At 43.1% G+C, this 18,302-nt stretch overlaps 1 protein-coding gene across 1 annotated transcript in view; it reads right to left on the bottom strand.

The window, feature by feature from the left end:
• EGLN3 (egl-9 family hypoxia inducible factor 3) overlaps nucleotides 1-6,889 on the bottom strand; it is a 27,475-nt gene extending 20,586 nt beyond the window's left edge. Inside the window, exon 1 of the mRNA XM_017895901.1 lies at nucleotides 6,193-6,889. Within this exon, the coding sequence (XP_017751390.1) occupies nucleotides 6,193-6,549 (357 nt within the window). The 5' untranslated portion in view covers nucleotides 6,550-6,889. The remainder of the gene's footprint in view (nucleotides 1-6,192) is intronic.
• Between the last annotated feature and the right edge of the window lie 11,413 nt (nucleotides 6,890-18,302).

The following is an 18,302-nucleotide window of genomic DNA, read 5'->3' as shown; positions in this document are numbered from 1 at the left end:
TTTTTTGAGACAGAGTCTTGCTCTGTCACAGAGGCTGGAGTGCAATCTCGTCTCACAACAAGCTCCACCTCCTGGGTTCAAGCACTTCTCCTGCCTCAGTCTCCTGAGTAGCTGAGATTACAGGCACAAACCACCATGCCTGGCTAGTTTTTGTATTTTTAGTAGAAATGGGGTTTCACCACGTTGGTCAGGCTGGTCTGGAACTCCTGACCGTGTGATCTGCCCGCCTTGACCTCCCAAAGTGCTGGGATTACAGGCATGAGCCACCACACCGGGCCACCCCTTCTCTATTAAAGTACATTTTACCCATCCCTTCCCAAGGACCTGCTCAAGATATCATCTCTCCAAATATGAAAAGAACTGCTGAATGACTGAGACATTGGATAGATGTGATTTCTAATATCTCTCTAGCCCTAAAATCCCATATTATTAACGTCCTGTATAGTTTTGATCACTTGTTCTGGTTGCTTCAATTTAAGTTAACAGAGAAATTGGAGAAAACCCAAAGAAAAACAATGACTAATGAGTGTAAACGTGCACTTTCTAACCAGAAAAAGAGAAAGAGTTGGTGACAACCACTGCACCCTACACTCAACTCTCAGCTTAGTTCTTCAGGTGGTTTTATAATCACTTGGCACCTCCCTTCCCCCATCCACGGACAGGTCTCCCGCAGTGCACAGCACTGAGCCATCTGGGAATGAATTAAATCGATATCCCTGATTATCCACTTCACTGAAGCAGATAAGGTTATAGTGAAGTGGCCAGTGGCCCAAAATTGAGCAAAAGAAATTACAAATTAAACACACACACCCTCCTGCCTTCTTTGTTTCCAATTGTCATTCACAAAGTAGACAAAAAACCCCATGAAAACTTGCCCACTGGAGAGACTTGTTTCACTGTCACTGGGGCTGTATTCTGTAAATTACTGTGGAGTAATTTCCTTCCTCCAGGAGCCAAGTTATTTTTAATACAAAAGCTTTTATAGGAATCCCTTACATCCTTACAGAAAGATGATCCAGAGCTTCAAACTCAGCACTCCTTCTCCCCAAAATACCTTATTCACAGATAGATTTTTAAGATTCTAATGGCAGAGATACCATTTATGGTATCCAGCTCTCAAACTCTGTGCTCTAAAAACTATAACTCTCATTGGCCCTGGCAACCATCTTTGTGACACATGGTTTCCACATGCCTCCCACCGTGCCTGACTACGGCTGATAGGTCCCTTGAGCCAAGGTGAGACAATCCGACTTTCTTCCAGGCAATGAAAATAGGGATTCGGGAATGTTACTCAAGTCTCTGCTCATCTGGAACTAAAGGCTGAGGTGGCCATTGTGTGGCAGCCATCTTGAGCCCATATGCATGGGAGGGCAGCAAAAGCTGGATTGAAAAGAGGGGAAGAAATGAAGAACAAAAGCAGGGAAGCAAAGATGGAGGTCATGAGGCTCCTGAGAAAAGAACACACCAGCTGTCCTGGATGTTAAGGGCTTTTTGGTTCCTAGTTCATACCTCTAAGCTTGTGAGAACCCTGGCTGCATTTCTTGCACTTGGGTCCTGAGAGATCACTTCATAGTACATTATCTCATTTTTCCCTTAAAGTAGCTTGCAACCATGATAAGCTCCATTAAATAATGTATATTCCTGACCTCACATGAGAAGGGTGGGCCAAAACTGTTATTGCTCAACAGCAAGGAATAAACATACCACCTTGCAACACATCTTCTTTTATTCATAAATGTTTTGCTGTTTCATCATTCCTCTTTATTGTTTCCAGGGGAGGACCAATCTGTCTGTTCACAATGCAGTCCTTACAATGCCATCTTCCAGAGCTAGTCTGGTCAGGAATCCTACAAACAAACCCTATCAATAAATGTTTTTCTAAAAATAACAGTAGGGGCCGGGGGCAGTGGCTCACACCTGTAATCCCAGCATGTTGGGAGGCACGAAGGCGGGCGCATCACCTGAGGTCGGGAGTTAGAGAACAGCCTGATCAACATGGTGAAACCCCATCTCTACTAAAAATACAAAATTAGCCAGGCATGGTGGTACACGCCTGTAATCCCAGCTACTCAGGAGGCTGAGGCAGGAGAATCGCTTGAACCTGGGAGGCGGAGGTTACGGTGGGCCAAGATTGCACCATTGGACTCCAGCATGTGCAACAGGAGCAAAACTCTGTCTCAAAAAATAAATAAAAATAACAGTAGGAAAACATCAGCACAGTACTCCATTTTCTCTTCAGATGTACTCAACTGACCCACTTCAATGTTTGAGGGTTTTCTTAAGCCTGAGAATTAGTCAAGTGTGAATGAGACGATCCTACAATTCGAAGTATACAAAAGTATAAATTCGTTCATCATTGCACCACCACCCTGCACAGTACCCCACACAGGGTGAACACTCCATAAACATTTGCTGAATAAATGAAAAGTCAGAAGTAGGAGAGAATAAAAGGAAAGAACACAGTCTCGAGTTAGACAAATCTAGGTTAGGATCCCAAATTTCCCCTCTGGAGACTTAAAACACTGATGAAGGCTCAGAATGCTGCTAAAAATTTCATATACATCATCTTATTTAATGCTTCTTCCCCCAACAGCTTTAAGGCATTATTTCCCCTCCTTTTACACCTGGTGTAAACCAAGCAACTTGCCTAAAGCCACAAGGTTAGTAACACTGAGCCTAAGCTGGTAGCCCCCACTTAAACTGTTTCTTACCACTGACTTTGAAACTTTGGGCAAAGTATTTAATCACTCAATGTGCTTAAGACTGTGTTTCTGAAGATTAAGCAAGATAACATCTGTAAAGTGCTTAGCACAGTGCCAGACAATACAAACTGCTCAATAAAAGTTAGTTCTTATTATTAGCGTTACTAACTAGTGAGTCTACAGTGAACTGTTTGAAGCAGAGGGACTTTTGGTTCTAAAAATTATACATTCTCTGGAAAACAGCCATTTTTCAAGATCTAGGTAGCCAAAGAAAAAGGAGCAAAATATGACCAATATTTATCTTGGACATGGTCTAAAATCTCCAAAAGGGAGTAGCAGATAAATCCATTGCTAGCCTGAAAGCAATGATCATGCATGAAGTTAGGGGGCGCCATACTGCTGTACATTACAGCAACCACTTCCCAAAGGGGTCTTCAACACCCTTGGAATTTTCTCCAGCAAAGACGAGGTACATAAATTCTGACCATTAACCACTTTCTTGGCAGGAAGCGGAACCATCTAATATTTCTTTCTATATTCTTCCACAATTTCAATTTTAGGTCCAGTGTGTCTTTCTGTTTTACTCCCAATGCCTTTGCTATTGCTTCATTGAGATAAAGGACAATATTACATTATTCAATGACCTTTCGAAATCCAGCAAAGAACCAAAAAAATAAACCAAATTTGGGTAAGTGCATGAATAAGCAAAAACCTCAAGAAATTTAAAGTAGCTAAAAAACAATTGGTCTAAAATAAATGTACATATTGGCAATTGTTGAAATTGGATGATGGGAGCTTATTAGCCTCTTATATTTATGTGTGTTTGAAAATATCCTTAATTAAAACTTAAAAATAAAGTTAAGGACCAGGCACAGTGGCTCACACCTGTAATCCCAGAACTTTGGGAGGCCGAGGTGGGCAGATCATGAGGTCAAGAGATGGAGACCAGCCTGGCCAACATGGTGAAACCCCATCTCTACTGAAAATACAAAAACTAGCTGGGTGTGGTGGCGTTCCTGTAGTCGCAGCTATGCGGGAGGCTGAGGCAGGAGAATCGCTTGAACCCAGGAGACGGAGGTTGCGGTGAGCCGAGATCACGCCACTGCACAACATCCTTGGGACAGAGCAAGACTCTGTCTCAAAAAAATAATAATAACAAATAAATTTAAAACTTTAGTTTTTCTTGAAAACATGTGTGAAGGATGCACCAGTAAACTGGATCTCTGTCACTGCTCTGGAAAGCAGCACAAAATAAGGAGCTCGGTTGAGGGATAAAAAGTGAGTGAAGAAAAAGAAGGAATAAATTAAGGTGAAACCAATACAAATCATGTAGAAACGGAAAGTGTTTCTATGATGACTTTAATAATGAACTTCAAACAAGAAACCCAAGACCACAAGACATCACTAAGGAGACTTCCGTATACAAGCAAAGCACACTTAAAAAACATTTAGCTACACTAATTGTTTGCTCAAGCCTGGTTTGCATTTGGTTCTAATTGGCCAGGGAATATTCCAATCGAAAGGTGATTTATCTAAAGGGCAGGGAGCTTTGTGACAAACCAGCCAAACTAAACCTGGAAATCTGGAGGTGGGACAGGATAAATTTTCTTTTCAACTCATGATCACCTTCTGACAGGGTCACCTGAAAAATTTTTCATTCCACCCAAAAGATAACCTAAAATTGATGAATCATACCTACAAGATCTTTCTTTCCCTTACCCTTACACAGTGTTTTTCATTCCACTTGAGTTAAATTCTAGTCTGAAATCCTATCCCTATCCATTAAGTCAAAGCTAAATAAAAATATTTAACTTTCAATGTCAGTGGCCTCTTTCTATACCAATTAATTCTGATGTCCCTCAGAGCAAATTTGGCTCCTAGAATAATGAAGAAAAATTCCTAACACCTGAGTTTACAAGAGATATTCAAAACCCGGTAAGTCGTCTGCTCCTCAGGTAAAACTACCAGCCCCTCAGCAACACTGAGGCTGACCCTTCCCCTCCCCACCCGGCCCCACCACAGAAGACAGCAAGGTCATTTAATGCAAAAACCAAACTAGTCAAAGACACATGACTAGTCCACCACCAACACAACGGAAGAAGAGTGAAGAAACACTTTAATCAATCTTCTACAGAGTTCAGCTAACACGTAATTTTTTTCCCCAAAGTAAAATTTAGAAAGCAGTATCTTCTAAGATGTACTTTAGTTGGGTGCATTAATAACGATGCTTTCAGATATTCTATTCATGGCCTCTTGGCTTGGAAGTTGTACAACAAACTATGACTCCCCACTGCACTCATCCATCTCCACCCCTTCATTCCCACACGTTTCCAATTCTCACCACTTAGCTTTTATTCAGAGTGTTCCTCTCCGTGTATTAGAGAAAGGAGAGAACAATGGTCTGTTTTGAGACAGGATCAGTCTTGAGACTGATTTGAGAAATACTATATTTATTGTCAAAGAGTGGCACATAGGTGTCAGAGAGTGGTACCTCTCATGCCATGGTATACTCTGCTTCGCTGTTTCAGTAAAAGTTTTCCATAGTTCTGAATGTCCCTTGACCACACCATAAGACAAGCGCAAGTCACTCAAAATTGCCACTGGAAAACTGGCTCAACTATCCTTTGAGGAAAGACTGAGAAAGCCTATCCCAAAGTAATGTACATGCACCAACATCGCGGTACCTACATGTTCCCGTTTTTCTGCCAATCTACCTGTGTTTCCAAGATAAATTACCACCCAGGGAGTCACTTCCTGCTATGTGAACAAAAACACTGTTTCTTTCCGGAGGTGCTTGACTACTCTCTCCTGAGCACTTAACTGGTTGTTTTGAGTGGACTTTGCCGTCAATTGATAGTTAGGAAAAGGAAGGTGGTGGTGTAGGGCTCAGCAGCAGGAGAGAATTTTCAGTCAAGAAGATGGTCTAACAATGTGCTGGGTCCCAGAGGGCAGAAGCAGCATTCAGAAGTAGAGTTTTACCCTTTCACACCTGCCCAACTCCACAAACCAACTGCCACATGGCAAAATCACAACTGCCTCCAGAATTCTGAGTGCTTTTGTAGAAATCTCTTCTGACCACAATGAAGGGCAGTATTAGGTGGCCTTAAAGTACGTATTTAAGATCATAAGGACTCTCAGATGATCCACAGTGTTTCTAATACCCTTTCCCTCCTTTGGATCTTTGAGAACCTCTTGTCTTAAAAGCGGACCAAAGCCACAGCTTGTCTGGCTTTTGTCACCCACAAGAGCCAATATTTCAAAGTCAACAGAAGGTCATCATCATGATTCACCTGAGCCCCTTAACGTGGACTTGCGCTCAGAGGAGCTGGGGCGAGGGGTGGGGGGAAGCAGCAAGTAGAGACAAACCAGGCTGACTTCTTGGTTAAAAAACAAAGTTCGCTTGCAGCCCTGGGAAGGCGACACACAACGGACTCCGAGTGCCTCCCGTCCCCGCGGGGGCAGCTGCGGCAGGGCGCCGAGCGCGTCCTACCTTAGACCTCTCCTTGACGTAGTAGTTGCCCAGCCGGCTCCCGCAGTAGAGGACCAGCCTGTCGATGAGGGACAAGAGGAAGCTGATGGCCTCACAGCCCTCCTCGTTGCCCCCGATCCACGTGATCTGGTCGCCCCGCAGGTGTCGCTTGGAGACGCCGGCGCGCGGCCCCGCCAGCTGGCCGTCCCGCAGGGCCCCGGTGCAGTGCAGCTGCTTGACGCGCTCCAGGACGCAGTCGCCCACCACCTCGCCCAGGAAGTTGTCCAGGTAGCAGAAGCCCACCTCGTGCAGACAGGGCACGATGTACTCCAGGGCAATTTTCTCCAGGTCCAGCCTCATGATGTGTCCCAGGGGCATCTCGCCCGCAGAATCGAGGTCCGGGATCCCCAGCGTGCAACCAGACAGGGAACGATCTACACAAGCGCGAAGCCGAGGCACGGGGAGAGTGGCCCGGGGTTCAGAAATCTGCGGCTGCCACGGTCCCCGAGCCGCTGCAGCGCCAGGGACAAGGGAAAGTTGCTCGCAACTCTCAGAAGAAGCGATCCGCGTTCGGGAACCAGCGGGAGTGGTGCGGGGCTCCACGACCTGTTTCTGGACTGGCCCGGCGAGCAGCGCGGCACGAGGAGTCGGAGGGCGCCTTTTGAAGATGGGAAGCCACCACTGCCGCGACTGCGGCCAGACTCCGGGAGACGCTGAGGTCCGGCCCTTAAGCCGACCGAGTCAGCGCGTCACGGGCCCCGCCCCGGGACCGCCTCCCAGACCGCCCTTTCCCCCGCCCCCCGGCCCGTCACCCCCGCCTGCTCTGCCCCTCCGCGAAGGATCCCAAAGAGACCGGCGCCAACCTTAGTTGTTTGTGACCAGGGGAGCGGCTGGAGAACAGTCTGAATTTTTAGAATGCGCTGGATTTGCATGTTGTTTTGCATAAAATCACATAACAAACTTGAAAACCTGGATCCCACACTGAAAATGTAAATGGAATTAACTGCCGCATTCTGGGCTGGTCATCTCATAGACTTTTGAGCAAAATAATGACCCCAAAAACAAATATATTTATTAAGCAGTGGTCTTGTTGTACCTTTACCTGGTGTCTTTCCTTTTTTACCCCATTCCTCTGCTGTTTGACCCAGTTCAAGCCACTGAGAGATTAGGAGGTATCTACTTTTAACTAAAATTAATGCATTAACAAATATTTCCCTCAGTCCCTACTGTGTGCAAGGCACTATGTGCTTGAGGAGCTGGGGATGAGCACAATGAAGAAATGCTGAGTCATATCTGATTGAACTCTGCAAATGGTGTATTTTGCTTTGCTTGATGTTTTCCTCTACTTATCTTTCAAGCTTCCTATTAAAATATGATGTTCCGAAATTCTACCTTCAAAATTAATCACATGTTTCTGTAACAGAGGTATGTCCCCAAAAAGGTACACTGTATTCTAGGTGTCTTACTTTTCCCACAAGCAGCTGTACTTTCACAAGAGGGACAGACACCACTGAAAAGACTTTGGTTATCTACAGATAAGTCAATTTGCTTTATGGAGTTTTGATTCCCTTTCCTACTGAACACCAGCGATCAGAATCAGGAAAAAAAAAGAAAAGAAAAATTCATAAATTGCATGCAAAGCTATTTGCACCTTAAAAAAAAAAAAAGGACCTTTAATTAATTTATTTATTTATTCTGAGACAGAGTTTTGCTCTTGTTGCCCAGGCTGGAGTGCAGTGGTGTGATCTCTGCTCACCGCAACCTCCGCCTCCCATGTTCAAGCGATTCTCCTGCCTCAGCCTCCCAAGTAGCTGGCATTACAGGCATGCGCCACCATGCCCGGCTAATTTTGTATTTTTAGTAGAGATGAGGTTTCTCCATATTGGTCAGGCTGGTCTTGAACTCCTGACTTCAGGTGATCCGCCCACTTGGCCTCCCCAAGTGCTGGGATTATAGGCGTGAGCCACTGTGCCCGGCCTATTTGCACCTTTTTTACTTCATATTAGTGTACACTCGGGTTCTTCATTTAAGTTGAAGAAAAGGATGTACAGGTTTTTCGGGTATTGTTTATTGTGGACACAAATTTCTACAGCTTTTTCACTTTTCTTCTTCCTTCAGCAGCCCTCTCCTCTCTGCCTCTGAGGGGAGAAAGGGAATGATACCCAGGACAAGAACAAAGAGTAGAAAAGGAAAGGTACTGCTACAAGTTGGAAAGGAGACAGAGGCACATGGTTGAGTAAGAACCTGGGGCATGTTGAGGGGGAGCAGTCAATGGTGGAGTGCTTGAGAAACTTTGATGAAACATCTAGTTATATTGAGAGAGGTTTTCTGCCAAGTCAGTGATTAGTTGGCACCTTTGGTATTACCTTTGAGCAGGAGGTACCCCTCCTTGGGGTAAAGGCTTGAATAGGCCATCACTGCTCAAAGAGCTCTTGTCTAAATTCCCAAGGCAGCTCCATGATGAGAGGAGACCATCATCCTTGGAACCCCAGTGTTTAGCACATAGTGGATGGCTAATAAATAGTTACTGGGAACTCAATGTCTGACCCTGAGCCATAGCAGCCTCCACTTGGGATTCAGTATGTCTGGGCTTATCTGGAAGGATCTATTTGCAAAAGGGGCTGGGAGCCTCCCCAAAGAGAAGTCACTGGAAAAGAGTCAGGCAAATTAGCCTGGCCCAGCACAAAACAAAGGCTAGTGGAGGGAGCAGTTAGGAGTTCTACAGGGCATTTGTCTCTCGGCTTTGTCTGTCTGAGCGGTGGACATTTGAGTGGTGGGAGCCAGAGACGTAAAGTGAAAGCTGGAGGACTGTTAAATTGCAGCAAGAGGCCAGGCACAGTGGCTCACGCCTGTAATCCCAGCACTTTGGGAGTCCGAGGCGGGCAGATCGCCTGAGGTCAGGAACTTGAGACCAGCCTAGCTAACGTGGTGAAACCCCGCCTCTACTAAAAATACAAAAATTAGCCACACGTGGTGGCGGGCATCTGTAATCCCAGCTACTCAGGAGGCTGAGGCAGGAGAATCACTTGAACGCGGGAGATGGAGCTTGCAGTGAGCTGAGATTATGCCACTGCACTCCAGCCTGGGCAACAAAAGTGAAATTGGCCTCAAAAAAAAAAGTTGCAGCAAGGAGTGAAATGGAGTGAAGTACCAAAAAGGAGGAAAGCCCTCCTCTCCACTTCTGCTTGAACCCTGCACAGAAGGAACAGATTTGCCTCCTGCAGTGATCTCCTCCAGGGGCACTATGGATAATAGGGTGACCAGGAGAAACCTGGTCTAAGGCAGCCTGAATGTAGACCCTGGTTGGCATTGGGTTGTGCGTTTTGCAGCTTTGGGGACTGTGTAAATCTCAGAAGTAGATATCCCTGAAGAGGGATAGAATCAAAAAGGGGGAAGGTGACAGATAATCCTTAGTAACTGGCTGAAATGTTTCTAGCTGAAGGTTTTTTGTAGATACACCTTATATTCCTAGGAATGAGAAGGAGGAAATTTACAAAGGAATGGAAGCCTGCAATCACTGGTAGAGGGGTGGTGGTCAATAAAATACAGAAAATCATACACTCACCTTCCAGAATGAACATGTTGACCCAAGACTTCAAAGTAAAATTGTAACTAGTTATAACTAGAGCAGTAGTCTAAGCGAGTTCTAGTGACAACTGTTCTAGATTACATTGGTTGTAAAGCATGGGCAGTTTAGAGAGGAATTCAGTCCCTTGGCACCATCCCTGCTTGGCAAGGGCACTCATTAATCAATCAAGGACCTCCCGATCAGCTCAGGGCTGCCAGCACTGCATTTGGCAGAAGAATCAGAGATACTGTGACTGGCAAAAATCAGAGCGTGTGATTGCACGGAGGAACACAGACAGGCTGGAGCCAGGCACAGGCTCTGGATCTGAGCATCAGAGAGAGAAAACCCAAGCTAATTGTTAAAGTGCATTTGCTTTAGTTATTTGTCCACTAATTTGTGTCATAATAATGAATATTAAAATACCTTTCCATAATAACTAAAACAAATTAATTTCCCTGTAATTTAATTATAGCAACATTGTCTTCCAGTGTGCATCTGCAGTACAGATGCAGTCATTTTCAAGCATGTGGAGGAGTAGGGGAGAAAGAAAAATGTTGAGTTTCCTTACCTTTGAATTTGAACTGGAAGGGATATTAGTGGTCACCAAATACAACTTCATTTTCCTACAGATGAGGAAACCGAAGAGTCTCAGTTGAGTGGAAGAGGAAGCCTGGGACGCTTCTGCTTTCTCAACTATAACACTGTCCTATGTATGTATGTATGTATGTATGTATGTATGTATGTATTCTTACTTTAATGAGGTAAAATTCACAAAGCATAACATTTATGATTTTATAATGAACAATTCATTAGCATTTAGTACATTCACAATGTTATGCAACCACCACCTCTCTCTAGTTCCAAAACATTTTCACCACCCCAAAAGAAAACTGTACCTATTAAGCGGTTATTCCCCATTGCCTCCTCTCCCAAGCCCCTAGCAACCACCAATCTGCTTTCTCTACGGATTTGCCCATTCTAGATATTTCCTAATTATGGAATCATATAATCTGCAACCTTTTGTGACTGGCTTCTTTCACTTAGCATGATGTTTTTGTACCATTTACCAGGACTTTCTTTCTTTTTATGACTGAGTGATAATTCCATTGTGTAGATAGACCACAATTGGTTTATCCACTCATCCACTGATGAGTATTTGGGTTGTTTCCATTTTTTGGCTATTATAATAGTGCTGTTATTAACAGGCATGCATAAGTATTTTGAGTACTTGTTTTCAATTCTTTGGGGAATATAACTAGGAGTACAGTTTTGGGGACATACGGTAATTTTATAACTTTTTTTTTTGAAATGGAGGTTTGCTCTTGTCGCCCAGGCTACAGTGCAATGGCGCAATCTTGGCTCACTGCAACCTCCACCTCCTGGATTCAAGCGATTCTCCTGCCTCAGCCTCCCAAGTAGCTGGGATTACAGGCACATACCACCACACCCAGCCAATTGTTTGTTTGTTTGTTTGTTTGTTTGTTTTGAGACAGAGTTTCACTCCCGTTGCCCAGGCTGGAGTGCAGTGGTGCCATCTTGGCTCACTGCAACCTCCACCTCCTGGGTTCAAGCAATTCTCCTGCCTCAGCCTCCCAAGTAGCTGGGATTACAGGTGCCTGCCACCATGTCCACCTAATTTTTGTATTTTTAGTAGAGACGAACTTTCACCATGTTGGCTAGGCTGGTCTCAAACTTCTGACCTCAAGTGATCCACCCACCTTGGGCTCTCAAAGTGCTGGGATTACAGGCATGAGCTACTGCGCCCAGCCAATGTTTAACTTTTTAGGAACCACCAAACTGTTTTTCACAATAGGTGTACCATTTTACATTTCCAACAGAAATATGGGAAGGTTCCATCATGTCCTTTTTTATTTCTAATGAATACTGTCTACATATCTTCTTTTCCATCAAAGTACTGCCATACCTGAGGTTCTCTTCCTCCTAGCTGGTACCTGAATATTTTGTGTGTGTGTTTTTGCCATCCTATATCATCAGAAGGTTTATCATTATTTTGCATGACTTCATTGTGAGCAAAGGCAATCTTATTTATTGATCCGTTAAACATTTTTGCAACACTTGCTACTGTGCTAAAAGTTTACAAACATTACTTCAATTAATTCTTATAACACCACCAAGAAATCGGTACTATTATTCTTCTCCATTGTGAAGATGGCAAAAATGGGAAATAAAGAGGCTAAGGAACTTGCCCAAGGTCACACTGCAAGAGTATAACAATGTAGGACAAAATTTGAGAGATTCCAAGGTAGTAACATGGGGGTGCGGAGGGAGAATCATTTTGAGCCACCTGTCTGGCATAAAAATGTTTCTGCCCTTAAGTACTCTCTTTCTTGTTGTAACTCCAGTTAGAACACTTTCACCTGTATGACTAGTTTAATTATCGGTTTCTTTACTGATATTTGGTGCAGAAGGGAGATAAGCAAAACTTCCCATAAATTATATAGTACACTACATTAAGAGTCATTTTCCAAACTACAAATTAGGTTTTGCTCCTTGCTCCATTCCAATTATGGCCCAGGATTTCCAGGAATCAACATAGATTTAGTGACGCGCAGGTCTGTGGAGAACAGTTGGTAATGAGCTGCCCCTCAGTGTGGTGGAGTGTGTGGTCCACCCCTCAGGACGCAGGAGTGAATTTATTTTAGAGGAGCTGATGAAATAAGAAGAAAGTGCCTGAAGTAAATTTATGGTCTGGAGCTCACTGGTATAAAGTGGGTTTAGAGAAGGAAGGATCTGATTATGTCCCTCTCTGTCTGAGGAGTTGATCTATCCTACCCCTTCCCAACTCTAAGAGGATGGCAAAGAAAGTTACTTTCTCTATCAGTTCTTGTTTCTCAGCACACAGACAAGTTTCAGCCTCTCTCATCTGCTCTTTGATCATTCTGGCCATGTGCAGATTCTGGGAAGTGTGACAGTATCAGGAATGTTCATTAATATTTTCCAACTCAGCTCTCATTTAAGCTGAAAGTGTCTAAAAAGCCTTTGCATAGATCATTAAAATACTGTCCAAATTGTGTCTTTGTACAGTGTTCATTGTATCTTTTTTGGAGTAAACTTTTTATTTTAGAATACTTTTAGACTTACAGGCAAGTCGGGAAGGTTGATAGACAGAGTGCCTGTCTACCCCACTTCCCCTGTTGTTACCATCTGACATTAGTATAGTACATGTGTCATAATTTATGAACCAATACTGATACATTGTTAACCAAAGTCCTGATTTTGTTCAGATTTCTTTGTTTTTTACCTAGTGGCCTTTTTCTTTTCCTGGATCCTGTTGAAGTTTGCAGAGGTAGAAATAAGTTTGTAGGGTTTTTAGGGAAGTGTATACCAAATTCTTCTTAGCCCTTTAGCCCTACAGAAACGGTTCCCAAAATCCCCAGCGTCAAAATGAATGGTTACCTACAGAATGTGCCTTCTTCCTTTCCTAACAGTTCATATCAGTGGCTGAAGGTCAGTGGCACCATTGCTGTGGGGCCCTCTTTCTACAGCCAGGGGTCTCTGGGGTTCAGGTAGCTGATCCCGCCCTTTCCTGCTCCTGGCCTGGAAGTGGGAGTAGGCAGTGCTAGGCTCCACTGGCCCTGGACTTCCCAGTTCCGACAGACCTCTCCGCTTTTGGCCATATATTTACCTTCTCCCTCCTTCCAGAGAAAGAGCCTGATTGCTCTAAGGCAGTGGGTCTCAAACTCTAGTGGTCATTAGAATCACCTGGCCAGCTTGTTAAACCACAAAGCGCTATGCCTTACCCCTAGTTTCTGATTCAGTAGATCTGGGATGGGGCCTGATAATTTGCATTTCTGACAAGTTTCCAGGAGCTGCTTCCGCTGGCCTGAGACCGTATTTTGAGAACCACCATTCCAAGCCAATCAGTTTATGTCATTACCCTGGTAACTGTTAGTGGTCTAGAGGTGGGCAGGTGACCTGCACCAGCCAAATCCGGTGATTGAAAACCCTGGTTGTACCCTAGAATCACTTAGGAGCTTCTGAAAAATGACTCTCAGCTGGGCCCCACCCCAGATTAATAAATTAATGTTTTTGAAGATAAAGCTTTAGGTATCTGCAGTTTGAAAAGAAAAAATAAATAAATAATGCTACATACTACGTTATTAAATAAACAAAATAAAAATAAAATAATAGCAATAAACAAGTGCAGTCATGCATTACTTAACAAAGGAGATACATTTGGAGAAATGCATCACTAAGCAATTTCCGTGTTGAGAACATCATAGAGCACTTACACAAACCTAGATGGCATAGCCCACTATATCCCAGGCTCTGTGGTATGGCCTAATGCTCCTAGGCTACCAACCTGTACAGCATGTTACTGTACTGAATACTGTAGGCAACTGTAACACAATAGTACTTGTGTATCTAAACATATGTAAACAGAGAAAAGGTACAGTAACAATACAGTACTATATTATAATCTTATGGGACCACCATCCTACATGTGGTTCGTCGTTGACCAAAATGTCATTTTGCAGAGCATGACTGTAATGAATACAGCTTTAGCACTTTGGTGACTTCAATGTGCAACAGTGCTGAGAACTACTGGCCTGCTTGAACTGAAGAGAATTGATACAAAGGGAGAGGTCTCTCTCTTTCTTTCTCTTTCTTGCTGCACATGAAGAAGGGAAACAGACAGCCCAGTGGCCTCTGGCAGCCGTCACATCCCCGTGAAGGGAGCCAGTCTCAGGATGCAGCCAACATGGAGGAAGGCAGAGCAGAGTACTAAAGAACTTGGGACCTTGGTGACATCACTGAGCTGCCTATCTTACTGTCCCTGGAGCCTCTCCTACCTCTGGACTTCCAGTTATGTGAGATAATACATTTCCTTATTTGTAAAGCCAAATTAAGTTGTGGCTTTCAGCTACTAGCACTCAAAAGCATTCTAACAGATAACAGCAAAGAAATCTGTGGTCACCCCATAGCCATAATAAACAGTCCCTACCCTTAAAGACACTTTGCCTGGGTGTCTTGCGTTCTGCACATTCCAGAGGACCAGCTTCCCCATCAGAAGTCTGACTCCATGGAAACCAGATGAGGCAATGGGATGGTTCTAGTGCAGACTATAGCTGCAGCTCCTCTCCACCTCTAGCCTGCTCATTTCCAGCTCAGAAATTCTACTAATGGTGTTTTTTCTTCCTCAAAAAGGAAATGAACAGGATAAGACCTGACGTTTTACCTTATAGTTCAAATAAATAGTTTTCTTTCTTTTACCTAAGCAAACAATCACATAATAGTCAAATTGGAGGTTACAATTGTATCAGTCACAAATGGCTTCCTTAAATAGCAAATTTGTTTTCAGACAATTCCTTTCTTAATATTTATATTTAGATAGGAATTTTTTTTATAAAATATATTTTAATAGGAAAATATTTATAATTTATAATAGGAAAATGTTGGTAGAACATAAATAACACTGGAAGCTAGATGGAACAAAGCCAATGTTTTATTGAATGTATCTAGTATAATGGGTTATGAGATGGAATATAAGGTAAGAGTCCATGTGTGAGAGACAGAGAGAGAGAGATGCCAAGATATTATTAATGATTGTTTCTGAGTAAGTGGGAATATGGACTTTCTTATGTTCTGTTGTTTATGTTTTCTAATATTTGCTAATGGNAATTTTTTTTATAAAATATATTTTTAATAGGAAAATATTTATAATTTATAATAGGAAAATGTTGGTAGAACATAAATAACACTGGAAGCTAGATGGAACAAAGCCAATGTTTTATTGAATGTATCTAGTATAATGGGTTATGAGATGGAATATAAGGTAAGAGTCCATGTGTGAGAGACAGAGAGAGAGAGATGCCAAGATATTATTAATGATTGTTTCTGAGTAAGTGGGAATATGGACTTTCTTATGTTCTGTTGTTTATGTTTTCTAATATTTGCTAATGGGCACATATTGCTTTTGTAGAAAGAAAGAAAAAGAACTTTTTTAAGGATATGAGATTGTTTTTGCTACTTAAAACAAATCTTTCATTCCTCCATGGGTCATTGGCTTATTTGAGCTAAGTACCATTCCCAACATCCTGTGCACTGCTTTGCTGGAGGTGGCTGAATCCTGTGAACTACATTTCCCAGATTCCCTTGCCAGTTGGCCCAGTTAGATGCTCCAGTGGGAAGCACTGGTGAGAAGATACATGAAATGAGAGACTCATTTTTCTTGGTGTTGTTGTTTTGTTTTTAGGCTCTTCTGGAAAGGGGTGCCGCAGTGACTGGCAGCTGCAGGGGCTCCAGTAGCCTTTAGCAGTTCCAGCAGCCACATAGGTGTCAGTCAGTGGCCAGCTCCAGCAGCATCAGTAGCTTCCTACACTGTCAGATGCCAGACACTCCTGGGCTCTGATAACATCACCCCCTCCCTGGTATTCCTCCTGCCTTTCAAGTGGCAGTGATTTTCTGCAGATACTTATCTCTAGGTTAACACATCTTCCCCTTTTGGTTCCTCCAAACTTCCCAACACTTCTAAGACTGATTTCTTATGTTAAATTCCTTCTATTTAAAAATACTAGAATGAGGCCGGGCGCGGTGGCTCACACCTGTAATCCCAGCACTTTGGGAGGCCCAGGCAGGTGGATCATGAGGTCAGGAGATCGAGACCATCCTGGCTAACACAGTGAAACCCCGTCTCTACTAAAAATACAAAAAAAATTAGCCAGGCTTGATGGCGGGCACCTGTAGTCCCAGCTACTTGGGAGGCTAAGGCAAGAGAATGGCGTGAACCTGGAGGCAGAGGTTGCAGTGAGCCGAGATCGCGCCACTGCACTCCAGCCTGGGCAACAGAGCAAGACTCCATCTCAAAAAAAAAAAAAAAAAAAAAAAAAAAAAAGAAAAGAAAAGAAAAAAGAAAGTAATGGCAAAAACAGCAACTACTTTTGCACCAACCTAATAGGATGTCAACATTGTCCAGCTCAGCTCCTTGTTTATTTCCTATGTCGTCCCTACTAAAACATGACATTTTTGTTTGTCTGTTTGTTTAAATGGATCTTTTTATGTTTCTCTCCCACAGGAACATGAAGGCAGGGACCTGTTCACCACAGTATTTCCAGTGCCCAACACAGTGCCTGACGCAAATCAGCTGTTCACTATATGCTGAATGAATGCTCTGCATATTTCTTTACATATTCATGCATAGAAATGAGGAAAATGTGATTTAATTTCAGTACATTCTGTATTTGTTAGATGCTTCGATTGCTGTGCTTCTCTAGAGAATAAGCCACAAGTTAATTAAAATCTTAAAAAGCAGGAATTAAAAAAATAAACATTTTTGGAAAATAGACCAAATGGATAAAAGATAAATAAAGAGCTGAAAACATTTTCTGAAGATGTCATAGCAAAATTTTCTACCAAGTGTAATTTGGCCTAAATCCAAATTCTTCTGTTGACAAATTTGCTTTGACCTAAATTGACTTAACTCTATTAGGTAAAGTTGATGCAGTTCTCTAAACTGGTTTCTAAGTCACTTTTAGGGCTCTATGAAGGACAACCAGAGATTTTCACTTATAATCAGATCAAGTTCTAGAAGCAGTTTTAGCTGTTGCTTTCTTCAGTTAGGCATCTGTCCCATTCATTCAGTCAACAAATGTTTTCTTTCATCCTTTCCGTGTGCCAGGCACCGTACTCAGTGCCAGATGCACACACAAAGAAGACAGACAAGATCCCTGTGCTTCTGAGAACCACATGCAAAAGAAAGACAATAAACAAGGAAGGGGCCGGGCACGGTGGCTCACGCCTGTAATCCCAGCACTTCAGGAGGCCAAGGCTGGCAGGTTATCTGAGGTCAGGAGTTTGAGACCAGAATGACCAACATGGAGAAACCCCGTCTCTACTAAAAATACAAAATGAGCCGGGCATGGTGGCACATGCCTGTCATCCCAGCTACTCGGGAGACTGAGGCAGGAGAATCGCTTGAACCTGGGAGGCGGATGTTGCAGTAAGCCAAGATCATGATGTTGCACTCCAGCCTGGGCAATAAGAGCAAAACTCCGTCTCAAATAAATAAATAAATAAATAAATAAACAAGGAAGTACATGAATGAACACAACAATTTCAAGTTTGATTGAATGCTGTGAAAAAGTGAAACAGCTAAATGCAATAGGTGTGGAGGGATACCACCAAGTCTGTAGTGGGAAAAACTTTGCTTGAGAAGGCAACACTTGCTGTGAGGCCAGAGTTACCAGAAGGAGCCAGCAGGGCCACATTGAGACTTTAGAGGTCTTACATGCACACAAATGTTCATTGCAACACTATTCACAATAGCAAGGACATGGAATCAACCTAATTGCCCATCAATGACAGATTGGATAAAGAAAGTGTGGTATATATATACCATGGAATACATATATACCATGATAATGTCTTTTGTGGGAACATGGTTGGAGCTGAAGGCTATTATCCTTAGCAAACTAATGCAGCAACAGAAAACCAAATACCACATGTTCTCACTTATATGTGAGAGCTAAATGATAAGAACTTATGAACACAAGAAGGAAACAACAGACACTGGGGTCTGCTTGATGGGGGAGTGTGGGAGAAG

The sequence above is a fragment of the Rhinopithecus bieti genome, unplaced genomic scaffold (genome assembly GCF_001698545.2).
Source record: "Rhinopithecus bieti isolate Rb0 unplaced genomic scaffold, ASM169854v2 scaffold_21703, whole genome shotgun sequence".
Classification (NCBI taxonomy): domain Eukaryota; kingdom Metazoa; phylum Chordata; class Mammalia; order Primates; family Cercopithecidae; genus Rhinopithecus; species Rhinopithecus bieti.
This window is presented reverse-complemented; position numbering and strand designations above follow the sequence as displayed.